Source organism: Pteronotus mesoamericanus, unplaced genomic scaffold (genome assembly GCF_021234165.1).
Source record: "Pteronotus mesoamericanus isolate MK-2021 breed Mesoamerican mustached bat unplaced genomic scaffold, CSHL_Meso_final contig_52, whole genome shotgun sequence".
Lineage (NCBI taxonomy): Eukaryota > Metazoa > Chordata > Mammalia > Chiroptera > Mormoopidae > Pteronotus > Pteronotus mesoamericanus.
Genome location: NW_026555189.1, coordinates 12,834,924 through 12,861,764, shown reverse-complemented (window position 1 = coordinate 12,861,764; position 26,841 = coordinate 12,834,924). Strand labels below are relative to the sequence as shown.

At 50.7% G+C, this 26,841-nt stretch overlaps 1 protein-coding gene across 2 annotated transcripts in view; it reads right to left on the bottom strand.

Annotated features, from left to right (window-relative positions):
* Positions 1-1,571: 1,571 nt before the first annotated feature.
* RANBP10 (RAN binding protein 10) overlaps positions 1,572-26,841 on the bottom strand; it is a 59,687-nt gene continuing 34,417 nt past the window's right edge. For both annotated transcript variants that reach the window (XM_054579306.1, XM_054579307.1), the window contains 11 exons: positions 19,630-19,797; positions 14,893-14,915; positions 12,737-12,921; positions 10,022-10,134; positions 8,427-8,535; positions 8,168-8,316; positions 7,767-7,974; positions 6,625-6,746; positions 5,989-6,134; positions 5,571-5,682; positions 1,572-5,115 (listed from right to left, as the gene is read on the bottom strand). In XM_054579306.1, the coding sequence (XP_054435281.1) occupies positions 4,985-5,115; positions 5,571-5,682; positions 5,989-6,134; positions 6,625-6,746; positions 7,767-7,974; positions 8,168-8,316; positions 8,427-8,535; positions 10,022-10,134; positions 12,737-12,921; positions 14,893-14,915; positions 19,630-19,797 (1,466 nt within the window). In that variant the 3' untranslated portion in view covers positions 1,572-4,984. The remainder of the gene's footprint in view (positions 5,116-5,570; positions 5,683-5,988; positions 6,135-6,624; positions 6,747-7,766; positions 7,975-8,167; positions 8,317-8,426; positions 8,536-10,021; positions 10,135-12,736; positions 12,922-14,892; positions 14,916-19,629; positions 19,798-26,841) is intronic.

Below are 26,841 nucleotides of genomic sequence, written 5' to 3'. Positions count from 1 at the left end.
AACAGCCAGGCACAAAGGAGGCAAAATCAAAGTGTGCTTATGTTTGATCTGTTTGTCTTAGTCATTGTTCAAAACATTCTAGAGCAGTTTCTTAACAGTATTGATGTTTTTGGGCCTGATAATTCTGTTGTGGGGACTGTCTGTGCATTAGAATATTTAGCGGCATTCTTGAATGCTACCCACTAGGTATCAGTAGCACCCAACCCCAGCTGTGACTAAGAAAAATAAATCCAGACATCGCCAATGTCCCTGGGGGGCGGGGAGGGGGCGGGCAAAATTGGTCCAGGTTGGGAATGACTCGTCTAGAGGGAAATTATTCTGGCTTTACTGATGGAATCTAGGATATTTGTGCTTAGCTAGTACTTCGCTCTTCCCTCTACATTAGCTTTTCCCTGAGACTTCTGTAGAATAGTAGTCCTGTAAAATGCCCAGGAGAAGCATTCCATAGTAAAGGAAGTTTGGAAAGGGCGGGGTTAAGCTGCACGTCTTACCGTAGGGTTTTTAGAGCTTTTAATTAGCTGATGAGGTTCATTGTGACCATCCACAACAGCTTTCCTTACATACCGGACCACAGAACCCTTTTCCAGTTCCAGGAACGTCTCTCTGAGACGTGGATCCACTTGCTCTTCAGCAAACCTCCCCCACTCCAGTGACTTTTAGCCACTACTTGTTCCCTTCACTATTTTATCCATCCCTTTCCCCCAACCAAAAGCCTGCATTTGCTTGGTCTCTTGCTCATCCCATCTCCCCTACATCTAGTCCCTCATCCTGTTGTGCTCACACATCTCCTAAATATTTCTCAAACCTGTCCTCTCGTGTCTGGCCTGCTGCACTAGCCTCATAGCTGATTTCTTCGCCGCCAATGTTTCCAGTCCCACCTCCAGGTGAACAGTGGCAAAAGCTTCTGTATCCCTCCTTTGCATCAAACCCTGATACTCTGGGGGTAGGGGAGGCAGAATGAGACAAGAGCAGACCAGTCACACCAAGGATCATCCTCATGGAGGCTGAGTGGTCACCTGTACCGCATCCCTGTGCCAAACGCTGCCCTATGCAGCTAGAATCTTCTTATACCACCATGGGGTAGAAGAACTGACCACATTTTAAGGATGGAAAAACTGAAAAGGAAGGTTAATTTTCCAGGGTTACCCAGTTAGTAAACAACTAGGATTTTGAGCACGAGGTCTCTCCTCAGGATGACAGGAAACTAATCTCAATACCCCTCAGAAAATCTCTTTTTTACTATCTAGTGTTTGGGGTGAATGTTACTGATGATGTTTTAAAATCTTATTTTGAGGGTAGAAGGTGCTGTGGCTCAACTTTTTGAAGCTGAATTTGCTTTTTCTTTGTCTCAGATAGAAGCTATTTCAAGGGATAGAACTGAAGCTTAAGTTCCCATCCTCTTTGGGGTGCTGAAAACACCCGAAGTCTTGAGAGACCTTAAAGGCACCAGGGGCCTAGGCACCTGTGAGGTGGGCTGAGAAGAGGTGACACCCTCCAGGACACTGTGTGCCGCACAAGGCGTGCCAACCCCAGTAAGACTAAAACAGAGACCAAATACTCGTGACTGCTCATGATGTGTATTTTAATAAAAATAATTCTGTCAAAATACAACAGGAGTTTTTCATCTCTCAAGTACAATTTAATAGGATGTTTTGTGTTAGAATTCTCTCTAAACCCTCCCACACCCACGAGTTTCATGCTAATGCCAAGTATCAACTTGCGAGGACAAAGGCAGAACCAGTGTGCACAATGTGGAGGATGTCTGTGTCAGCTGTAGTTACTAATGGAGGAAAACCCTATGCAAAAAGGTGGCGCCTCAGGCAGCCAGAGTCCACAATCTGGCCACAGGTCCGGGTGCACAGGACTGGTGGTCAAGTAGGGCTCTGCTGCCCAGCTGCCACACAGTGTGCATACCTGAGTTGTGAGCAACCATAGGAACTTTCAGCTCTTGACAGTTCTCTGCCTCATCTTCTTTGTGCTTGCTTAAGGGGTAGGAAGGTGCTGAGTGGCCGAGCAGCCTGCTTCTCCATCTCTTGGTGTCCCCTTTTTGAAGGCCTGCATCCAGCCACAGACCCATATGGGTGAATATCGCGGTTCTGCCTTTCTTTGTGTGATCTGCCAATTTCCTTCCACTCTGGAAGGAGCAATCATTTGGTGGCACGGGGGGACAAGGTAAGTAAGGACGGTGCTTCCCCGGGGCTGGACAACCCAACAGGGCTCTTCCTCCTGACCCTTTGGGTCAAGTCCAGTTTTTCACCAGGTCTCCTCCCAGGTGCTTTCCCCACTCTTGGCTCCTGGAAGTAGGCTGGTAAGACTGGGTGTGCATAAGGGGCTCCTCTGGCTGGCAGGCAGGCCTGGACTATCAGCAAGACAGTGGGCTCAAGCAGCTTGGTTTTGGTCCTCTCCACGGCTTGTGGGGCAAAGGCTTATGTCCCAAAGGTAAGCTGTCCAACTGGGACAGAACACCCCTCTGGAGAGGAACAGAGTAAACAACTTGGACTCAGCTGAAACAGTGAGATAAGGCACAGAAAATGGGGAGATGGCCATGGGTACTGAGTGCAAGCCAGGCAGACACCCAACCCCAAGCAGCACACGGCTGTCCCGAGCCCTCCTGGACCCTCTCTCAGATGCTCCACAACCCAAGCCCAGGTACCTATCCCCATCCCTGACACACCCCCCAAAGTACCAGCTGCTCAGACACTGCTGGAGGCCTTCCTAACTCTTCGAGCCTGAACCCTGACCCGCCCCTCAGCTTTAGGACTAAACAGGATTGCCTAACCCACAGGGATGAGGTCAGCCCCAGCTCTGGCACCAACCTGCTTTGTGACTTTGGCCAAGTCACTTAACCTCCTGGACCTGTTTCCTTATGTATAAAAAGGAGAACTGGTGGAGCAGATGTTCTCTGAACCCCATTCCAGCTGCAAAAGCCTCTGGTTTTAACTCCCAAACCTGCTTGGCTCTGACCATTTTAACAGACTGATATTTCCAACCTCTCTGGGTTTGGGGGCTAGGCATCCCCAGCCCTACACAAGGTGAGTTCCATCGTGTGTCCTTTACAGACAGGACAACTCCCTGATGGACTATGGCCTGTGGGCTTCCAGCTGCCCTGGTGGGGACCAAGAAAAAACAGCAGCCTACAGGATCACGTCCCAAGGCAGAACTCTAAGACAGCACAGGGCCAGGTCCTTGACCCATCACTAGCAGCTGGTCCAACTCAATCATTTCTCTTATTGTCCAGCTGTGGCCCCAGCAAGGCATGGTGGGCACTGAGTATCTCAGGCCATCCCAACCATTCCTGTGTCCACTGACAGAGAGCAGCAGCTTGCCCAGGCCGGATCCAGGCAGGGACTGGAAATTCAGCTTCTGATCTTGCCCCTTTGCAGGGGCTGCTTGTGGGTTCCCACTGTGAAGCAGGTGGGAAAATCCCAGTCCCTGCTGGCGTTCCTCTGGGTAGACCTCCTTCCTTCCCTCTTCCTGGGCTGTCAGCCCTCACCACAGATGGCCCACCCACGTCCTGGAAGCCAACTTAGCCCTTCCTTTCTTGATTCCCTGATGGCAGTACCAGGACTGTTTTTGCCCCACCAGCTGTAAAGATCCATCTGACAGGGCTGATGGGACATTTGTAAAGCCTACGAGGTCCCTCCCTCAGGTCAGCAAATACTCAGAACAGTCTTTCCTAAGAGTGACTGAGGCCAAACTGCAAGGAGCCGCCTGGCACAGCTGTGGTGAAGCCTGGCCTAGGGGGTCAAGGGTTCTATCCACTCCAGAGGCCAGCAGCCCAAGAATCTGCCTCCACAAGGCCCTGGCTTCTCAACAGAAAGCATCAATTCCATCAGAGTTGTGCAGGGCCAGTGAAGATCCAGGCAGGAAGGAGGCAGCCCCTGTATTCAGGGGCCTCTGTCCTAGGAATGGAGACTTCCTCCCCGCAGCCTGACACACAGCAGCTCTCGGGTCAAAGGCAGGTAGTTTCCAGGCAATCAATTTAGAGTAAATGAATTATTTGGCCATCTGAACAACAAGAGAGGGCAAGATGTTGAAAAGGAAAGAGAAAGAGGTGCAAGGCAGGCAGCGAAATGCAGGGTAGAATGGTAGATAGTGTGCTGGCCAAGGACCCTCTCTCTAATCCCTTTCTTTGTTGTGTAGCCCTGGGTCAACTCCCCTCCTCTGGACCCCTGGCCCTACCAGTTCTCTGCTGAGTCCAGCTCTCAGGGGCCTGGGGACCCACACCTCTTGGATGCTACAAACCAGCTCAGACTGACCTGCCCACTAAGTGGCCCCACCCCAAAGCCTACTGGGCTGCCCTAGGCTGCAGCTGGGCCTGTGGCTCAACAAAGGGAAGCCTGAAGTAAATCACTTGGCTGAGGTTACAGAGATGATTCTTTTTTACTGAATTGGACTCAAATAAAAACATATGGTATCTGGACAGCCTCACCCAAGAGGTGCTGGACTAACACTACGATAAATACTGTGTCTTTTTGTAATATATATATTTTTATATATATATATATAATCTCATTTTTTTTTACTTATGAAAATAATAAGCTATCACCAACTTGGATAGGCTTCATCACTAAATTAGCAGAAACCAGCTCAGCACAAACTCTCCAGAGATAAATACTGGTGGCTCAGTCATGTGGGAAAAAAAAGATTAAAAAAAACTCCAACCCCTCCTCAAAACCAAACCCCCCTTTCCAAGTAGAAGGCGCTACATGAGAGTAACCAGCCGATACTGCGTCATAGGCCGCTGCACGTGAAGAGGGGGTGGGGGGAGAGTGACTGAGGCGGGGAGAAAGGAAAAAGGAAGGAAAGGAAGAAAGGAAAAGGAAAACGAAAGGGAAAGGGAGAGGAAAGGGAGGAGGCCAGGCAGGAGGAGTGGACTCTGCCCATGGCTTCCAGATCCCTGTGCCAGGTGCCTGTGGAGGGCCGGGCTGCTCCAGCCCTGGGGGCCGAGCGAGGGCCAGGCGGGGCCAGCCAGCGTGGTCAGCTAGTGCAAGTAGTCGTCGACTCTGGCAAAGGAACAGGATCCCAGGCCCGCTCGGGCCATGAGCCGTAGACATTCAGTTGCCTGGCCCAGGGCGAGCATCAGAGGGGGCTGCTTTGGCAGGTTCTGAGACTCTGTGGAGGAGAGACAAGGCCTAGTCACTGAACTGCTCAGGGCTTGGGCCCAAGTCAAAGTTCCCTTGGGAGCAGAAGGTGGAAAGGAGTGAACAAAATCTCTTGGAACAGAGTGTTCACCTGTTTCTGTGTGAGTATGTCCCAGGCCACCAGGCCATGGCCCTGCAGCCATGCCGAAACCTGAGGACCTTAGCTTTCTTCGGAGCCTTGGGCTGCCCTGGGCCCACAGCCACAACCTAGGGCCCTTTGCAATCCAGCCAGACAACTCAGCTGAGCAGAGGGAAGTCAAGATTTAGGTACAGCTGCTACAGCCCAAGAGTCTTATGGGCCACCAGAGAGCTCCTGGGCAGAGCTCACTGTCCTGATTTGGACAAACGTCAGCAATTCCTAGGGAGGGAAAGGAGGGGGCCACCCCAGGCATTCATGGGCAAGCTATTTTTGTTCGATCCACTTACCTAAAATGGCGCTGTTGAGGGCAGCGCACACAGGCTCCCTCTGGATGGGGTCAAGCTGCTGGCCAACTGGGCAGCTCCAGGGGTCTGAGTATGCCAGCAGGCTAAAGGCATCCTAAAGGACAGGGCACTTTTGAGAGGCCTGTGGCACACACCACACACACACTCTTCCATGGCTCCAGGGGACACAAAGCTGTGTGGTGCCCAGTGAGGGAACAACACACCCACTGCTGGGTCAGGGAGGGCTGTGCCCTCCCCACAGCCCAGAGAGCGCGGTGCATGCCCTGGGTGTCCCATTTCCCACTGCAGACTTGACTGGAGCCCACTCTGTCCTGGTGCTGCTGTCCCGAGGACCCTCCCAGAGTCACCTGTCCCCATTACCAAATGGGGGCCCTCTCTGAGGCCCTAGCTTGTTCTGTACCTGCAGCATCTCCGTGTGGGCCAAATTCTTGCCATACTCCCTGCCCAGCTGCTCACTCAGGGCCTGCAACTCGCGGCCAAACAGGATTATCCTTTCGGTGGCCGCCTGGTTACCCCCACAGAGCTGCCGCCGAGGATGCCCGTCATCTGCACCCAGAGTCCAGCAAAGAACACATCAGGAGGGGTGAGGAGAGAAAGGGGAGACTGGAGGGGACCTCAAAGAGAACATGGCGAGGACCTTGGGGGTCGGGGGACGCAGGAGGCACGTGAGGGCTGGAAGGGGCATGCGGGCCATCCACAGCTGAGGTGCTCTTAGTCCACCCAGCACACGCTCTCGGAGTCAGAAGACTCAAAAGCTTTCCCTCTTCCCATCCTGTACAGATGCACGGGGGGCTCATAAGAGTGCCCACTCCCACCAACTCCTTCTTGCCTCAAACAAGGGGGCTCTGGTATTGGCAGCAGGCCGGGCCTCCTTACCTCAAGTGCCCGTTCATGACTGGCTAAGGAGACAGTGGACCAGGTCTGCCTAGAGCCTCTCAAGCTGCCCAAGCCTGCCCGTCCCAACCCCCTCCCAGGGGGAGGGGCATCCGGACAGAGTGCCACGCCCATGGACACCATGCCGGGGCACGGCCCTCACCCATGCTTGACTCATCTGTCTGCAGGTCCTCGTGCTTGTAGGCACCATTGACGATGCGTGTGGACATGCTCTCCAGCACACCATTTGGGTAATGCTCCGCCTCCATCTCCATCTCACTGTCGCTGTGGAGAAGGGTTGAGGTGGGAGTTGGCCAAGGGGATGTGGTTGGAGCAGCCTGGTGGGGCCTGTATTCAGGCTTCAGCCATAGGTTGCTGTGGAAAACTGAGGGCCCCGGGGAACAGGAAAGGACAGCTCTGGCTTCTCAGGCTCCAACACCTGGGTCCCTACTGTGATACCAGCTATCCTCATTGGCTTGTCATTTGATTCCCACTCTTGTCCCAGTGCTGCCTCTGTGGCCCTCCCCTCCCTGACCCTCCTCTCTGTAGGCACACTCCTAAACCCCCACCCTCATATGATCAGGGCCTGTAAGCCCCAGTAGACATCTCAGTAGTCAACCATAAGGTATGCCTGGGAGCTGTTAAAACCACTTGTACAAACTCTCCAGAGGCCTGCACTTGTAGAGTGGAGAAACAGAACCACTTGTAGCCTGCAGCCTAAAACACCCTGCCTGCCCATGCTGGGTGACCACAGGCCAAACCCAATAAAAACTCCTTCACTAAAGACTTCGAGAGTTCTAAGGCCTGGCCTCCCTGAAAGAGACCACATTCTCAGCCTAGCAGTGTCAGCGTCTCTGGATAAAGACAGGGCCAAGTAGCCCTGGTGGGGTGGCTCAGTTGATTAGAGTGTTGCCCCGATATGCTAAGGTTACAGGTTTGATCTCCAGTCAGGGCACATGCAAGAATCAACCAATGAATGCATCAGTAAGTGGAACAACAAATCGATGTTTCTTTCTCTCTTCCTCTTCAACCCTCCCTCTCTCTCTCTTTCCTTTCTTCTCTCACTCTAAAATCAATACATTAAGGGGAAAAGAAGGGGGGGGGGGCGGAGTGAAGTGGCAGTTGAATCACTGGTAGGGCCAGAAGCTGGAGCCAATGCCTGGCAGGTCAGCAGCTATACTCCAGGCACAGGCCTGGGATGGAGGTGGGGGATGAAGTTCAGGGGGCAACACTCAAAAGACAGGCTGCAGTGTGCCCAGGTGGCTCAGAGCAGAGGCAGGGGAAAAAGCAAAGGAAGACAGGCACCTGGTCTCCTGGTTACTGGTGCTGCTGTGGGGCTGGGATTTGGTGGAATCTGTTGAGTTGGACTCGGAGTAATTGACGGAGGATGGGGATGAGGAGGACGAGGAGGACGAGGAGGAGGAAGAGGAGGAGCTGGGCGCAGGGTATTTACTGTGGTTCTGCTTGCTCTTGGTGGATGCGATGCCATTGCTGCAGCTGGGACTGTCTGCACCTGTAAGCCAGGGGACAGTCAGAAGCGGAGGGGCAACCTGCCATCAAGCGGGGCCCTGGGAATGACTATAGTGGTCCCATTTCCCTTCCCCCAAATCCAGCAGTGAACCCTAAGCCCAGCCCAGGGAAGAGTATGTAGGTGGCCTTTCTTCTTCACACCAGTACTTCCCAGAGCCGTCTGGAGAGTGGCTGACCTGTGTTGTGCATGTGGGAACTACTGGGGCCGTGTCGGGGGCTGAGGTTGGGGGAGCCAGGATAGCTGTCCTGGGACTTGGGGCTTCGGGAGCTCAAGCTGCGGACCTCACTGTCGGTCCCATTCACCATCTCCACAAACTGTCGGCACCTGCAGAGGGAGCGGAGCGGCACTGCTCTGGGCTTGGTCCAGGTTGTATGTTCCCACCACCAGCTGAGAAGGGCTGGGCTATGGGGGAGCTGGTAGGCCCCAAAACTTACTTGAGCATAAAGAGCAGGTTCGGGTTGTGCTCCAGCAGCCCTGGATAGAAGCGCTGTGTGGTCTCGATGGCCTCACCCACACGGCCCTCCAGCACCAACTTCTGGATCTCTGCAGAGAGCAAGGACACAGCGGTGAGGGAGGGGCTGCAGACCTCCTGCACAGAGGCATGCCTGCAGGACGGCGGCCCAGAGCACAGACCCGCCGACAGTCAGGCGCGCTGCCGCAGAGCTGCACGCCCAGCTGAGATGCTCACAGAAGAGACTGAAGAGACAGCCTGGCCACCCAGCCCCACAACAGACCCTGGTTTCTGCAAGTGTTGGGGAGTCCTCAAAGAACAGGAGGGAGAAACAGAGCGGGGACTCTTAGCCCAGTGGTAGGAGGGTGAGTGTGGAGGCTTGCTCCTATGGTGTGTACAGGTCACCAGGAACCTGGGGTGGAGAAGAGGCCCTGGCTGTGGGAACATGATCTGGGGATGGGCATCCAGGCAGCTGGGTGGCCCTCGGGGCTCCTCTTCAGACACATTTCTCTCCTTTCAGGCCTTTCAGGGGAGTGGCAATGGAAGCGCACTGGTTTCTGGGCCAGAGGCCATGTCTTGGCTGTCTTCAGGGGCGGCAGCACGCTCCCTGCCGGGAGAGATCATTCTCCTCACACTGGCAGGTCTGACGTTGACACCTCTCAGGCCATCAGCATCTTGCTCTTGCCCTGGGGCCTGGTGCATCTTGCTGGGAGCGACTCCTGGGCCTGAGGCTCTCATTCGTAGATCCCAAGTCTGGGATCCCTTTCCGTCTGTCTGGCTGGGCGGAGCTTCTCTGGGAGACACAGACACATGCACATACACAGAGACGACAGGCTCAGAGAGACGCAAGCAGGCACACACAAACAAACACTTCCACACATACCCATTCTCCTTCACTCCTCTCTCTTCTCCCTAACCCTTTCCTGGGCTCTGTTTCCTCTTTCCCAACACCCTCTTTCCCTAAAAAAGCCCTAAACATAGTCCACAGGCCAGTATGAACACCAAGAAAGTTTCCTTTGGCTCTTTCCTTTGGTTGTCAGCAAAGGGCAGGACCAGAGGCGGGGAGCAGAGAGAGATGCTACCACTGCAGCCACTGAGCATCAGCCTTTGCCCTGTCTGATTATTTCAGTCCTCTCTATGTCCAGGAGCAGGCAGAACTACTAAAGTAGAGTAAATAGTGTGAAAGGCAGGACAGTGGTCTAAGATACAAACACACTCTTTTCAGAAGACCATGAACAAGACGCTGAGTAGAATCCAGATTTCAGAGGGAAGGGAACAAAGAGGGAGAGGGATCCAGCCAAGCCAGGCCCCAGCCACGCCAGGCCAGCAGAGTGTGCATTAGGGAGGCTGCACCTAGACATTCCCATGCTGCTGAACTGTCCATCTGGGCAGCGCTGTCTTGAAGGAGGGACAGAAGCAGGGCCTGGGGCTGAGTTGGGGCTCTAGGCTGGTTTCCTGGTGGTGAGGAACGGAGCTGAATGGACTCCTGACAGGTTACCCAAGGCTGGCATGAGCCAGAGAGCAAAGTCAGGGACAGGTGAGGGAAGGAGGGAGAGGGAAGAGGAGAATCAGCCTTACTTTGTCTGTTCTTTATAGAAGCTTGTTCTTCCTGAATCGGGGTTTCAGTCATTCGGGCAAAAGCCGTGGCTGTGGCACAATACCCATGATGCACCAGGTAAGATGAGACCATGCTAGAAGAAATGAAATGCTCAAGATGACACTCAAGAATTGCATTTTTTTGTAGTGACAGAATAATTACAGGAATGTAAATTATAGCACAGGGAATATAGTCAATAATACTGTAATAACTATGGATGGTGTCAGGTGGGTGCTTGAAATATCAGGGGACCCCTTTGTAAAGTATATGACTGTGTAACCCCTATGCTCTACATCTGAAACTATACAAAATAATACTGAATGTAAGTTGTAATTAAAATTTTTTTTTGTTTTAATATTAGAAAAGAAACTGCATTTCTCACTGACCTGATGGGACAATCTCCCTGTTAGGTCTTCCCTAAACTCATCTTAGAAGTGCAACCTCCACAGAATGAGAATAGAAGGGTGGAAACGAAATGCAAATTTCCCCCAGGGCTTATGCAGTCAGGCCGGGAGGGGCTGGTCTCCACACTTGTCCTCACAGCCTGGAAGGGTGGCTGCAGTTTCTCTGGGATATGCTGCCCACAAGTGGGCAAGTGTGGTAACAAAGTACACACACAGGCACATACCATCTTACAGAAAGCAGCTGCCTCCTGTGAACTGCAGCAAGTCCAGAGATGGTCAAAGTCTCTATAAGGGCTTCCTGGAAAGGTGGCCTGCCATGCAAGTCTGGCAGCTGCCCAGCCAGGGAGAATGTGTGCCCTGTGCGTACCTTCTACAGACGCAGGAGCTACTCTGTGTACTGCCTTACGTGCTTGGCAGGAGCATTCTAGCTCATAAGGAAAAGCCGGACCCCAGGAATGCTGGTTGCAAAGGGTCATAGGGAGCTAACCCATGAATCAAGTTACTCCCAATATGCCACAAATCAGGGGCCTGGGAAGCCAAGACGTCCGGCAACAATAAAGCCAACAGAAACACAATTTTGGGGAAATGGTCCTGAGAAGCCCGAGGCTCAGTGGCCATTTAATCTCACCTAAAGCTGGCTGAGCAGTGGCATGTGTGCACTGTGCACCCATGGAGGGCGGAAGGATGAGCCCTCACATCTGACGTGTACAGAAGTGAATACCTTGCTGTGTGCATGTATCTGATGGCATTATTTTAATTGCTAAAAACAAAGTCTGAAGAGCTGTCATGAAGAAAGCACAGACGCTCAGCTTTGCGTCCCCCTGTGTGTTATGGGGTAAGTGAAATGATACACATAAAGTGCCTAGTTTGAAGTACAGCCTCTTATTATGAAATTATGTATTTATAATAACATTCTAAGTAATAATTCTTATAATTTTATTATTATAAACACAAGGGCAAAAATTTCTGACAACACATGGCTCAGATGAATCCCATATGCACATCAGATGCCACTGAAATGTACAATCCCTTTGATTAAATAATTCCACTTTTTGAAAGGGCACCAAGAAAAAAAATCTTAAATAAGAAAAACTCAATGTACGAATGGGTTAAGTACATAAGCAAAAGGGAGGAAATAACCTGAACCTCCCCGCACTGGAAGCCAGCCAAGGGGCTTATGGCAAGTTTGTCTCCAAGATCATACAGCCATTAAAGTATTCATAAAATGAACACAAGTTATATGCAGATGTTGGCAAATACTACACATGAACACACAGGCACACAGATACACACATATAAACAAACACACCCATGTGCTGATCCCAGCCCCTTAAGCTGAGAGTCTCAGTCCCTCCCCCACAACCCAGCAAGCCTGTTGCAGAGACTGGCGCTGTGCTAGCCCCTCCCCAGCATGAGCTTCTCCTTAGCTCTGGGGCCAGGAAATCAGACGTAGCAGTGCCGCTCTTCCTGGGAAGGGTCTGGCCACCTCACCCCTGCCTCAGCCTTCCCTGGGGCCTGGCTCAGTTTCAATCCCTCAAGAAAAGGAAAGCTACACAAAGAACCCAGGGCACACCCAACCCGAGGGACCAGGGTTAGTAGAAGCCCAGCCCTTCACTGTCTACCCTTGGGAGCCGAGCTAACAAGCTAAACCAACTCCTGGCACAGCGGGTACTGGTCATTGCCTCACTCAGGCCTGCAACTGGTAAGTGGAAGAGAGACCCAAACCTGGCCTCCCTTGGGATCCTCAGAAAGACTGGACTCCAGCACAGTCAGGGAATTAATCAGCCAAGGGCTACTAGGCTGGTCCAAAGAAGGACTCTCTTCCTGCCACCACTGCCATGGATATGTGGGACTTAGCTGAATGCTGACCCTGAGAGGTGACCTCAGGCCAGAATTATAGCATGAGAGATTCTCGCTTTGATAAAAAGAAAAAAAGAAGTCTATAGAGGAAGAGACCAGGCAGCATCCTAGGACATCCTCTGCAAAATGACCTGAGGCGGAAAACAGCCCTGCTGGAGATACTACATAGAGAGCCATCAGATCCAGTTGGGGTGGAGGGTGGGCTGGGCAAAGGTTTAATTAACAGCAGATCTGGAGAGCTGAGCAGGAGCTATCCATCAGATAAGAGGCAAGCAGGAGAGCAGCAGGCGGAGTCACCCTGGGTGAGCTTTCCAGAGGGAGCGCTACCCACTGGAGTTCATAAAAGCGGCTCGTAGCAGTACAGGGGCCTGCAGAACAGTAAGGGCCCTGGGATGGGGCAGGGCTGGGTAAGGGCGGGAGCAGGGCACTCACTTCTGCAGCACTGCCTGCCACTCGCCAAGCTGAGCACTGATGGGGAAGCAGTGGACAGTGCCCTGGACCTTGGCACGCCATTCCCGCATGTAGTCCTCAATGTCAAACAGGAAGGGCTGTTGCCCAAAGTTGGCGTCCACAATCTCCCCGGGTGTCTGCAGGCCTACGGTGGGGTAGAGGTTGGCCTGAGGAGGAGAATGAAATGTCAGTCAGGCCCTGAGGGCAGTGGGGCGGCAGGTATCCCCTCGCCTCACCTCCGGTGCAGAGTGCAGAGCGAGAGGCACTGGCTCCCACAGGCCGTTTCCCCGGCTTTGAGAGGACTGTGGCAAGGCGGGAGGAGGTGGGGCTGAGCCTCATTCTGCCCACCTCCCTACCAGACACTATTCCCCAAATCTTGAGGGGGAAAAAAAGCAAAAGAAAAGCAAGCCAGGCTGAACATGGAGCCTCCTTCCCTGCATCAGAGGCTACAATGTCCTCAAAGCCCAAAGCTCAAGGTCCCATATTGGGACTCGGCCAGGGCACAGGAAGGCACGCTGGGATCCATGACTCTGCAGGTGTGCCCGTGAAGATCTGCTGCAGGGGTGGATAATGGCTCCTCTCAGAAAGATCCAGGACCAAGGATCTCTTTGCCACAAAAAAAGGGGTATATGAGGGGGCAGGAAGGGATAGGGGGAGGCAGGAAAGGAGGGGAGGAGGAGAGCGCGGCAAAAGGGATTAGGTGGTTTAGACCCCCTGACACTGGCAAAGGGTAAAGAGAGGCCATTGCCCTTCCTGTCAGAGACTCACTAAGAGGACCTTCTGGCCAGTGAGGTTCGGGCATGTCCCTCCACGGGTATGGGGCTCCCTGCTTTCCAACTATCCCCTGCCCTGACCAGCTTTTTGCCTGGTCACTCCCTCACTCAGTGCCTCCTGTGACTCCCCACTGCTACTGCTCACATTCATGTCTGGCTGTTGCACATCTCACCCGCCTCCTCCCCACTCTCACTGGGTCCCCAGTCCTCTCTTCTGCCTTCTATCGTCAGGTCACGTGTCATTCCTGAGTATCATGTGCCTTTACTGCATGCTGGGTTCAGCCCACCATGAACTCTAGACCTACAAGATTTCTTGCCTCCATGAACCTACAAGACCTCTTGTTTCATTCATTTCCCCTCCCACCCGTCATGCCACAGGCAAATCCCACCTCCTCCAGCAAGCCTTCCCTGCATCCACTCACTTCCTAGCATGCATCGACACATCTGGCTATTTCCTGTCACGCCTCCACAACTAGACTTCCCCAGCCAGGGTCAGAATCCTCCTCCTGTGTCTCTTCACTTTGCCTAGGCCCACAGCCCCTCTCTGGGGCCTCCAGGTAGCAGGGAAGGATCCTGACCCATAGACAAGAGGTTCTAACACGCCCCGGGTGCTGCCATCTGGGCTTCAGAAGGCCCCGCAGATCACAAGGACAATTCTGCGGGCATCACAGGAGTGCCCAGGATCCCAAAGAAGCCACCAGAGTCAGCAAACCTTTCTTCTTTCCAGGACCCGGTCAGGGAAAACAGAGCAGGGCACTAGGCCCCCAGAGTCTGGGCAGAGGTCCTGCACGTGACGAGGCCTGTGATGACTACTAATGAAGGACGAGGGAACAAGAAGTGGGAATGAGCCCTGAACCAAGCCAGCGGGAAACCTCACTTCATCCCCGAAAAGAGAAAACCCCACAAAGCTCACCTTTCTGGCTTAGGGTTCCCTGCAGGGAAGCAGGTCCAGTCCCCTAGGGCACTGGCTCTCCACAGGGATCTCTAATGCAGACGCCCAGGGACCTAACAGTTCCTGAACAATTCTCTACACTGCACCCCAGTCCACTGGCCATACGTCACACAGAGCTGGCTCAGGCCAGCTGAGCCATGGAGCCACCCTCACCTCCTCACCCCCAGCTGTCTTTGGAAAAGCCACAAATCACTGTCACCTGCTAAGAGTCATGGAGGAAGACCAGGCCTTGCTACTGGAGAGAGGAAGGCAAGCAGGTACCCCCTACTGGGACTGTCAAGGAGACAGCACAGCACACGTCCCTGGCTGGGGAAAGTAACAGGCCCCACACCCTGAACTTGCAGATACCACCATACCCCAACCCAGTCAGCCCCCAAGAGTCTGAAGAGGGGAGACCCAACAGTAGTACTTACCGGGAGATCGGTGAAGGCTATACCTGCGGAGGGAAAGGGACAGTCATCAGCCCACAGGGGGTCCATCACAACAGCTGGGGAGGGGCTGGGCACCACAGCTACCTATGGTGGAGGCCAGCACATGTCATTTTAGACCCTGGCCTTCCATCTGCTGCATGGCCTGGCCAGAAGTGAAGTCAGACACTTAAATATTTGTCCACAGTTCTTCCACCCTCTCAGGAAAAATCTGTTAGAAAGGACTAAAATCCAAATGACCTACCCCTGAGGCCTTTCCAGGTCTGATCCTTCTCTTGACCTGACACATTTATGGAGACCCACTATATACACCAGGCTCTTTTCCATTAATTACCTCATCTGATCCTCATACCAGTTCTGGGGAGCAGACTTTCTATCCCCATTTTACAGATGAAGAAAGTAAACCTCAGAAGTTAAATGATTTGCGATTTAGTCATAAAACTACCAGAAGTGGTGGGGCTGGACTCATTCCTAGTCTGACACTCCAACATCATCTCTAAGCTGATGGCAGCGGAGAAGGTGAGGATGGCAGCCGCCCATTGCCATACCATACCCATCCAGAGTCCCCAGAGCTTCCAAGCTGACAAAGCCCAGGTTAACACTGGCCAGTGTACCCTCTGGACTCTCCTGCCAAGAGAGAGGCTGTGTGTCTAGAGACCTCAGCCTGAATCATAATGGGGATGGAGGAGAATGGGACCCCAAATACATGAGCAGGCCTGAGCAGGAGAGTGGCCTCGTAATATCCACCAGGGCCCTCATGCTCTGCTGATTGAGAAACGAAAGGGTCCAAGGAGAGTGTCCCAAGGACTCACAGCCTTCCCATTTTTTAGATAAATTCTTACATCTTCTAGAAATTCCTGACCTTATGGCCTGAAAGCGTCTCAAACCACTGATTCCTTACAGGTTCCAGTCTGCTCTCCCAACTCCACCCAGAAAAGAAACTGAAACCCCACAAGAGAGAACCGGGGAGGGATCTGACCACAGGTGCTCCCAGTAAACCTGAAGCCAGAATCATGCCAGCCAGCCGCTGTCTGTCATGTGCTTCCTCTGCACTGGGCACTGGGCTCAGGGTCTAACAAGAAACCATTTACCCCTTAGGACAACCTCGGAAGGCGGAATACTGTCTCTGACACTAGTTCACAGGTGAAACACCAAGGCACGGAGAGACTGTTTACATCTTTGCCGGGCTACTTTGCTCTGCAGTGAAGGAAACTCATAAACTCTATTATCTGCACACCTAAGGTGGCTGCTGAGCCACATGCAGCGTCAGCAGTCCCCAGAGCTTCCAAGCTGACAAAGCCCAGGTTAACACTGGCCAGTGTACCCTCTGGACTCTCCTGCCAAGAGAGAGGCTGGCAGAATGAAATCTAGGAGCCGCGTGGCACCCATGAGGAGACTTCAACACCCACCCTCCAGGTCTGCGTGGGAGCCGCCCTCACGGATCTCCGTGAGGCCAGGCTGCTGCTGCTGCACCCCCAGCTGCTGGAGGAGGCCCACAGAACCCTGGAAGAAGGGGGAGCCCAGGCTCCCTCGGTTATCTGCAGTGTGCCTTTCGCAAGTTACCCAACCTCTCTGAGCCCATCTGAAAAAAATGGGGTAACACTAATCCCGACCCTCAAGTGAGAAACAGATACTTTGTGAAAGCTGCTTCATAAGCTGAGGTCTGCATACAAGTTGTCCGCAGTTGTGCCATACGGTGAGGCAACTGCCATACTTCTGGGCAGGGGATGATCTACCCAGGCTTACCGGCTCTGTCTCACAACGGCGCTCAGGAAGGATAAGACCCTGAGGTGCTTCTACGAGCATGAGGAGAGAGGCTACTCCACCCCCTACTGCACTGGACGAGGACGAGACTGCCCCCCGCCCCCCCCGTGTCCTGTAGGTCTCTAGGAGCCACTGTAAGGCCACTGTGATGAAAAAATCTGGGGAGGCCCATGGGAAGGAGGCCCAGGCAAAGGTTCAGGATGCAAAGATTCAGGATATCAAACTTGCTGATAGAAGTACCCTGAGACAATCAGACATAGGTCAGGGGCCCCTGAGACGGACGGTATAAAGGAGCTGTGAGAGAGCACAGAACTGGATAAAAATGAAGGACTCTGCAAGTACACGGACCACTTGCGGATGAGCTGTCAGTCTCCTGTCTCCATTCAACCGCCAATTCATCCTTCTCTCAAGTATCTGCTGAGACCTCCAAGGAGCCAGGCCCTGTGATAGGCAATAGGAAATCAGCTGCAAGCCTGGCCTTCAAAGTGCTGCCGACTCCAGCAAGAGAGATGGCACGCAACTAATAATTACACAGACAACTGATTAATAACACACAGGGTGAGTGCTGTGACAGAGAACACCAGAATAAATGAAATGAATGGGGAGGCCAGGGAACACCATTCTTCTCTAAAGGGGGCAAGGTTCTGAGGTTAGAGAATAGTGATTGGCTCTTTGATTCTGTGTGAGATTCTGAAGCACATTTATTGATAAAGCTGACTTGTAAAAAGGAAATAGTCATTTGAAGATTCACCAAGCAGTCTATCCCTCCAAGTTCATTGTCTTTCCATTAAAGTTCATGATCTAGAAAATGCAGGTGATATCCAATTTTTAGTAAGGTCTTAGTAGTATCCTTGTGGAGAAGACAGAAAAACATGAGTTTCAAAATAACATAACAAAGTGATTCTTAAATGGTTGGTGTCTACCTGAACAAGCTACAAGCTAAAGGGTTCAAATCTCAACCTTGTTCTCCTCCAATATTTTTTATATCTTAATAAAAACATATATAAACAAATTTATCAAATTTTAGGTTAATGCAATGTTGAAAAGAATACCAAATATTTGAAAAAGAACAAGGAAGACCCTAAATCTTGAGAGCCTAGAAAAATAGGTAATATACTCCTAAATGAAGTTTAATTACAGGATGTGTGAGGTCTTGCATGGGGTCCATAAAAACATGCACTAGGTAGATGACTTTTTAAAAACAGTGTGAGAGTTTGGATTGACATTAAGGTGGCCATGAGCTCCTCATGCACCAGGGGACCTGACTGACAAAGAGCTCATGGGTCCTGGCACACACTTAGGGCCCAGAGGAGGGAGGTGTGGATGCACAGGGCATAGCAGGGCTCCAAATTATGGGTCCCACAGCAGGTGCCATGCTCTGACCAAGGTGTGGACAAGCTGTGGAGAAATGTGAGGAGGGCAGGAATCCAGAGCAGAAGGGACTGAGCCTGGCCGCAGAGCGGCAGGTGAGGGCAGCTTGGAGAAAGAGTGAGAACCCACAGCAGTGGCCTCTGGGACTCTGACAGTAGAAAAACCAAGAGCCAGGAAAGAGCTGGAGTCAGAGAACAAAGTAGAGAGTGAGGAGTCTTGAGACCTTGGCCTTGCCCTCCAGCTGCTAGCTCCTCACCGGCTGGACACCAACAACTGCAGCGAGGTGGCCACGGATTTCAGAGGGGAGATTCTCTGCTGTGCACCTGAGTCAGCTATGCAATGCCTGTGCTGTGCTCTCAATGCCCATTCTGGGCTGTGGCATTTGACTGCCCTGCTGAGGAATGCTGGCTCCCGATCACACAGCCCAGCCACCAGCAAACACGATTTCCAACAACTCCCTTGATTCTGCATGGGCTCATCTCCTGGGGAAGCCACAAAAGGGCTGTGGGGAATGGCAGCCCCCTTTTAACAGCCCCTCAATCAGTAGGTCTCCTAGGAGTTGAGTTCCAAGTAAAAAGCCCAACTTCTTTTCCTGGCAAGGCCGGTGGCTGGTATGGTTCTGCCAAATCAGAGACCTGCAAATCCAGGTGGGAAGGCGCAGCAGTTAGGCCCCACCTACGGACCACTCTGGCCAAGGGCTCCGATCACTCAAGGGCCAAGTAGCAGTCAGTCCTAATACAGCAAGTCCTTAGGAGAGCCAGTCTCCCTCTCTCTCAAGTTCTAATCCTACATTTCTATACGTGTGCAAGACTGCTCTTCTAAGGGATCCCCCCTTGCCCTCCACTGGTTGCTGCTTCTCCTGGGTTCCTAATCCCACTAATTCAGCCACTGTCCCTTCGCTTCTTGCTATGGCACCCCATCTGTCACTAAACCTTGCTGAGCCACCCCTGTCCCCCACTTCCTGCACCCATTACCACTGCCTTGCCTCAGGCCACCTGCCGCTTCTGCTGGCCCTTACTCTCGTCAGTCCATCCTTCTCAGTTTCACCAAAGGGACCTTTTTAAATGTAAGTCCAGGTTGCTCTCTATTAACTACAAACAGGCCAGAAGAGATCTGGCCCCATCTGACTCCAGCCTGTCTGTTTACCTCCTGTACTAATGCAGCCCTCACGGTTGCTCCATAGCAACCATCACCCTGAGTGTCAGAAGGACGAAAGTCTGGGCCCAGGCCACGGGCATGCAAACCACTATCACTCAAGTATGTATTTGGGACCCTCAAACTTCTCACCAACCCCAAACACTGCTCCAACCAATACCACACAGGCCAGGAGCATGGCCACAACAATGCTGCTCTGTCAGCATGGTCCTGGGCTCGATAAGTGATTTTGAATGAATGGATTAACAAAGACAGGGCCCACGCTACCCTCCCTTCGCCCTGCAGGGCTCCAATGCCTGGAAATGGCTGAAGTTCCCCAGAGCTCGGGAGGGGTTCTGTAACACTGCTTTGGCTTCAAAGCCTGCCCCTGGGCCTCTCGCCAACCAAAGTGGCTCCACAGGAGAAACCCTCCAAAGTCCTCTATGTACCCACCAAGGCTGTGACCATTCTTAGTGTAGAAACAGGTGCCGTTGATGAGGTTGACGCAGCAGCCAATCACGTCTCCTGTGGTGAATGTGGGACCATAGGGCTGGCCAGTACCCGAGGAGCAGAAGGAATGCCCGTCATCTCCATGGTAACCATAGGAATGTTTATCCCAACCTGTGGGGGAAGAAAGCAGCCATAGCTGAGTAGAGCCACAGCTGAGAGAAGCACGACAGCCACTGAAGCCCACCCGGGTCTACACCGCTCCCCCCAGCCTGCGACGGCGTCAGCCAGCGTTACAGGGCGTGGCCGTGCCCCCCGAGCGGGGAGTCCAGCAGCTCGCCACCTCTGAGGAGCGGCGGCAGCCCTGCTGAAGAAGCCCCAGCTGCTGTCAGCAGGAATCTAAACCGTGAGTGACCTGGAAGGGACTTACTAGAAGTCTGTGCAACAAGAAGGTGGGTAAAAGAAAGCCTCAAGGAGAGGGGGCTTGAAATGAGTCTCTGAGGTGTAACCTGGTAGGTTTAAAAATTTTTTTAATTGAAGTATAATTTATATGTAATGAGAGTCTCCCTTTTTAACTGACAGGTCCATAAGTTTTAACCAGTTTCTTAACACATTACCACCACCATCATCAAGATACAGAATATTTCAATCACTCCAAAATTTTCCTCATGCCTCTTTGCACTCAATCTCCCTCCACCTTATCCCCAGTCCCTGGCAACACTGATTTGTTCCTATGGTCTTGCCTTTTCCAGATGTCACAGAAATGGAATCACAGAATATGGCGAGTGTCCTATAACTAGTTTTTTCACTGAGTATAATGCATCTGAGATTCATCCACCTTGTTAGATGGACCAGGACTTTGTTCCTCTTTACTGCTGAGTAGTACTCTGTTATATGGTGGATATACCACAGTTCATCTGTCCATTCACTAGCTGATAACATTTGAGTTATTTCCAATTTTTGGCTATTATGTATAAAACCAATAGATATTTACATATAACGCTTGGCACAGGCATGTTTCCATTTCGCTTGGGTAAATACTTAGAAGTGGTACTGCTGGGTTATAAGATAAATATATGTTTAACTTGATAACAAACTGCCAAACTGTTTTCCAAAGTGGCTATACAGGTTTGCATTCCCACCAGCAATATATGAGGTTCCACGTTCTCACCAGCACTTGATATTGTCAGTTGTCTTATTTTCTTTTAGCCATTTTAGTAGTAATGTAGTAGTTTTAATATCATTTTGGCTTTAATTTGCGTTCTCCCGATGACCAAGAATGTTGAGCATCTTTTCATATACTTATTTACCATTGGTTTATTAGAAAATTATTGAACTGCCTGAACCTTTAACCCCTTTTTAAAAAAATTGGATTGTGTACCTTATTAAACTGTAAGGGTTCTAAATATATCTTGGATATAAATTCTTCTGTGCATTTTGCAAATATTTTCTCCCTGGCTATAGCTTGTCTTTTCATTTTCTTAACAGTGTCTTTCAAAGGCCAACTAAGATTTTGATTGGGATTGTGTTGAATCTATAGGCCAATTTAAAGAGAATAGATAGCTTAATAATATTGATTATTCCAACCCATGAACATGGCATATCACTCCATTTATTTAGGTCTTCTTTAATCTCTCTCAACAATGTTTTGACAAATTTATCTCTAAGTACATTATTTTTGGCGCTATTGTGAATGTTACTTACAAATTTTAATTTTCAATTGTTTCTTGCTATTAAAACAAAATATAATTGATCTTGGGGGTGGAGAAATAGGGTCAATGTTTCTTTTTAAAATAATAAAAATGTTCTAAAATTAGATTATGATAATTTGCATAACTCTGTAAACATGCTAAAACCATAGAACTGTACACTTTAAATGGGTACATTTTATGGTATATAAACGTTATCTCAATAACACTATTAAACACACACACATATATTTGATATTTTACATATTCACCTGATGTCCTGCAACCTTGTTAAACTCACCGATTAGTTTTGGTCGCTTTTATGAAGACTCTTCAGAATTTTTAAAATATATTGTCTGAAAATAAAGATTTATGTCTTCCTTTGCACTCTGCATGCCTTTTATTTCTTTGTCCTGACTTACTGTACTAACCAGGACCGCCAATACAATGCTAAGTAGCAATGGCGAGAGCCAAAGTGCACCACGATTAATACAGGAGAGAGTAAAGGAGGTCACTCCAGGAGAAGTGCAGGTAAAGGCATATATGCAGGTCAAACAGGAGGTTGTGAGCTGTAGAGGGGCCTGCTTGCTTGGCTAAGGAACAACAGTGGAGCCCGCAAGGACAATGGTAAGCCCAGGACCCATTTAAGGTAGACAAGCTGAGGGGCTGGCAGGCAGGTCTACGCCCCAAGGCAGCCCCTCCAAGTAATTCTTTCAGCCTCTGTGGCCTCCTTGGTGCCTGAGAAGCATGGCCATGTGAATATGCGTAATGATACCCTACCCCTCCCAAGTGGCATGGGTAGGAGAAGCTCTCCCCTGGAAGGGGAAGATCAGCGGGGCAGGGTGCTTGAGGATCTGACTGTCTCAGAAAGAAGGCAGGGCTCAAATATTCACTCTGTGTGATGTGTGTACATGCACACTGCTTCAAGACGAGGGTTGTGGGCAGCTCTAAGCTAAGGTGTGGGGATGAGGACAGATGAATGACAGCACCAGGGGCTGGCAAGGGAGACGGAGGGTGTAACTGGAAAGGCAGAGCTGACCAAACCTTGCAGCCCAAACTCCGGCTGCATTCAAACCAGTGGGCTCAAGGGCAACGTGCTCATAATCACGGCATCCGTCCCAAGCCTTGTGTGCCCTGAGCCTTCATGTCTGCAGCCAGGAACCCTCTGGTTAAACAAAGATCTCCTCCAGAACCCATAGTGGGAAAGAGGCCACAGCCGAAGGGTTCTCACTAATAGATGTAGGGCCCAAAGCCCTGCTGCTTCCCTTCCAGAATCTTCCCACCACATCACAAGGAAGCAACCAGGAGAACTGTTCAGGACTGGCTCTAAATGCCCAAAGCCTGGACCTGGAGCCAGGCTCTGTACGCGCCTTCCCAATTCCCCAGAGACACTGGACTGCCTGCTCTACCCAACTCCTAAGCTCCTCGTACTCAGGAGTGGAAAGGGCCTCACTATTGCTGGTGGGCACACAAATCATCTGACCTCAGGAAATGACTCTCTGGGTTACAGCAATGCCTATTCCCCCACCGAGAGACAGGCCGGTAAGGCAACTATAGGCAAGGCCTCTCCTCAGGCTTCAACACAGGAGGCCCCTATGGCTCCTGGTAGCAGTGGCTGCAGTAGTGTGGCTGCTTCCCTGCTCCACAGAAGGCCACAGAGGGAGAACAGCCAACTGGACAGCAGTGAGGACCAAAGGGACAATCACCCATCCAAGTTTGGCTCAGACTGGGCTTGGTGGCCCGAGGCATGCCCGCCAGTTTCCCCTGACTCAGGATCCATATCCACACCAGTCATAATAGTCCTCCCTCCCTCCCTCCCGACCCCCACCCCCTTCTGGATTCCTCAGATGGAGTATGGGGACTTCCCACTTGTGTCTCGGCCAACTGACCACAGTGTAGCAGCGACCTGTTAGGAAAGCACCGTAATAACTCTGTGTGTTTGGCGCAAGTACTGCCACCTTTACCTCACCAAGAGACTGGGTGACTTGCTAACCAGCCCACACAGTTGAGAAGTACCACCGCTGGGATTTGAACCTAAAGCTTCAGGTTCAAAAACTCACATTCTCACTGCCACAGGAACTGTCTCATGTCGGGTGGTAACCACTGTGGCAGTGAAACCATCCCCAAGCCCTTGCCCCATCACCAGAAGAGCCATCAGATGCACTGGTTTAGGGAGCTGTGGACCTGGGATCTCTGTCTTGCAATGAGCCAGAGGGCCTGCAGGCCAGCAATGAGGGAAGGCCCAGGTCCCGGTCCTAGAGGAAGACACAGGCACTGACTGGTGCCTCCCGTCTGAAGGCCGGAGCTGCCTATCTCTGCTTTCCAGGGCACACCCACCCTCCTGCCTCACCAGGCAGCCACGGCCAGTAGAGGAGGACACACACCTCCACCCAACCCCAGCCCACTTCTTACACCCACAAGGATGATCCTATGTGGAGAATTTTTTTTTAAGATTTTATTTACTTTTAGAGAGAGGGAAAGGGAGAAAGAAAGAAAGGGAGACAAATAGCAATGTATGAGAGATACATGGATTGGTTGCCTCTCACATGCCCCCAAACCAGGGACCTGGCCAGCAAGCCAAGCATGTGCCCTGAAAAGGAATTGAATTGATGACCCTTCGGTTCCTGGGGTGGTACTCAATCCACTGAGCCACACCAGCCAGGGAGTGGTGAACCTTTTATGCAGATTTTACTGTCTAGAGGGTGGAAGACAGGAGCTGGAAGGTTTTCTTTTTTTAGCTTTCTCAGATTCAAGCAGTAGGAACTCTAGAAAATCTAATAAAAATATGGCCATTTGATTTATCAAAACTAGTGAAACAACCAGGAAGAACCATTCTCTAAGAACTAAGTAAGTGACTCAAGGAAATTTGGGCAATATTTTTGTCTCCATGTATGGGAGCTCCTAACTTCCACCAAAACAGCATGTTTACATTTTGAAAGATTTAAAATAAAAATTTAAGTATTTTGTATATTTTCTTCAAAAATAAACAACATAATTATTTTGACAAAACTACCATAGAATTGCTGTGGCTGGTGTGGCTCAGTGGCTTGAGAGCCAGCCTGTGAAACAAAAGGTCACCAGTTCGATTTCTAGTCTAGTCTAGTCTAGTCAAGGGGGTGCCTGGGTTGTGGGCCAGGTATCCAGTAGGAGGTGCACAACAGGCAACCACACACTGATGTCTCTCTCCCTCTCTTTCTCCCTCCCTTCCCCCTCTCTAAAAATAAATAAACAGATAAATAAATAATCTTTAAAAAACAAACTACCATAAAATTTTTAGATTTTTAATTCAAGCTATAAACATCGATTAAAAATTTTTTTTAAGCTGAAGAGCTCAATAAAAAAACAAAATATTTATTTAGCCCTGGCCACGTTGCTCAGTTAGTTGGAGCATCATCCTGTACACCAAAAAGGTTGCGAGTTCAGTTCCTGGTCAGAGCACATGCCTACGTTGTAGGTTCAATCCCCAGTCAGGGTGCATGTGGGAAGCAACTGATTGATGTTTCTTTCCCTTCTCTTTCTTTCTCTCCCTCCTGCTCGCTCGCTCTCTTCAATTAACATATCCTCAGGTAAGGATTTTTTAAAAAATTTCATTTAGGGTCAGTTCAGGTTTCACAATCACCTCGGTATGGCTGCAAAACAGATACATTTTCCTGTTTCCCCCACCACCATCTCCCAAATGATTTATTATATAGATTTTCCCAAAGGAAGAAAATTCAGTCCCTGTGGTATACTAAGACCTCCCAAAGATGTCCCTGCCCTAATTCCCAGAACTGTGAATATGTTACTTTACATGGTTAAAAAAAAATTTTTACATAAGTGAGTAAATTAACACTCTTGAAATAGATTATCCTGAATTACAGAGTAGGGGATTGCATAATGCAATCACATGGTCCTTGTAAGAGGCAGGCAGGAGGGTCAAGTCATGCGATCATAAAAGCAGAGAGATATTAAAAGATGCTACACTGCTGGCTTTGAAAGTGGAGGACGGGGCCAGGAGTCAAGGAATATAGGTGGATTCCAGAGGCCAGAAAAGACAAGGAAACAGATTCTTCCCTAGACTTCAGAAAGAATACTGTTGCCACCTTGATTTTAGGACTTCTCTCCTCCAGAAACATAAGATGATTATTTTAAGCCACCACTATTGTTATAGCAGCAATAGGGTACTAATACAGTCCCCTATGGCTATAAAAGTCATTATGCGTCTGGAAAGACTAATGAAGGGAAGCAACACTTCAGCCCCTTGTCTTCTCACAGTGCTATGAAGTTAAGAGCTTGTCTAAAAAAAAAAAAAAAAAAATCAGAGCTGTAATGTATTCTCAAATGAAGCTATCATTTTATAGCCAGTATTTTCCCAAATACAATTAAGAGTCAGCGTGTGTGTATATAGGTATATATGTATATGTATGAAATGCAGCTTGGGGTTAAAAACAGACTGTTATGCACCTCATTTAGTAACATCTCTGCAGCAACAGCTTGATTTGGGGCCACTGTACTAAATTCATATCCTCTGCAAAGAACAAGCATCATCCTCTTGCTGCCAATTAGTTAACAAAGGCCTACTCCATGGAGTTGACCAGAGGGTGTGATGGGCAGTGAGAAGGGAGCAGAGAAAATATAACATAGAAGAAACCAATAAGCACCTAAGAAAACAACTGGTAGATAAAATGTGTGCTGTTGTCAGTCCCAGGATAGGGACCTACGGAGGGTGGTCTGACCTTTGTTAGAAAGAGACACTGTGGCCCTGAATGCCAGGGCAGCCAGTGTGGCCTGAAGGGCTGCTGCAGTCCGGTCCTGGCCACATTACTGTCCCTTCAAGATGGCAGGCCCTGGGCAGTCACTCACCTCCTCAGACCTTGGTTCCCTTCTCCACAGAAAAAGGGATCAGCACTTAAGACACTGCTGTCAGAGAGCAATAGGTGTTTACTTGTGAGAAACATTCTGAGTATCCAAACCAACCAGTAGGTAATCCCCAGCTGAGGGGTGAGGAAACTGAGGCACTGAGAAGCTGTGGAAAGCCTGTGGTCTCAGAGATAACACTACTCAGAAGCTCAATTCCCCTTCCACTGAGGGAGCACCAAGTAGGTAACCGCAAGGGCAAAGCCACCACCTCCTCCTTCCTGAGGTGGCCTCCAATCCAAACACAGGGAAGAGAAAGATGCTCCAAAAGTAGAAGAGCACGAGTTCCTCAAGACTGGGCTCCATCAGCACTCCCCTACAAGGTTTCTGGACCCCAAGCTTGGCTGACCTGGCCGATATTACTCCGTATCAGTATGAGGCTGGGTTCTGTAAACTCCAGGAAGCGATGGGCACAAAGCCTCCTGGTGCCCTTCCCCCAAGGCCACAAGAACAAACAGCAGGGCAGGGGAACAAGGAGTGCTAGAACGTGTCCGCCAGTCCTTCCTCCTCTTCAGGGAGAGCACTCACCTTCTCTTTAGAAGTAGCTCCTCCCTTGCGCCAGCCCCGTGGCTTCAGCGGGGACTGCTGATCCCGGGAGTCCTTCTCTCTCAGGCCAGCCTGACTGGCCGACCCA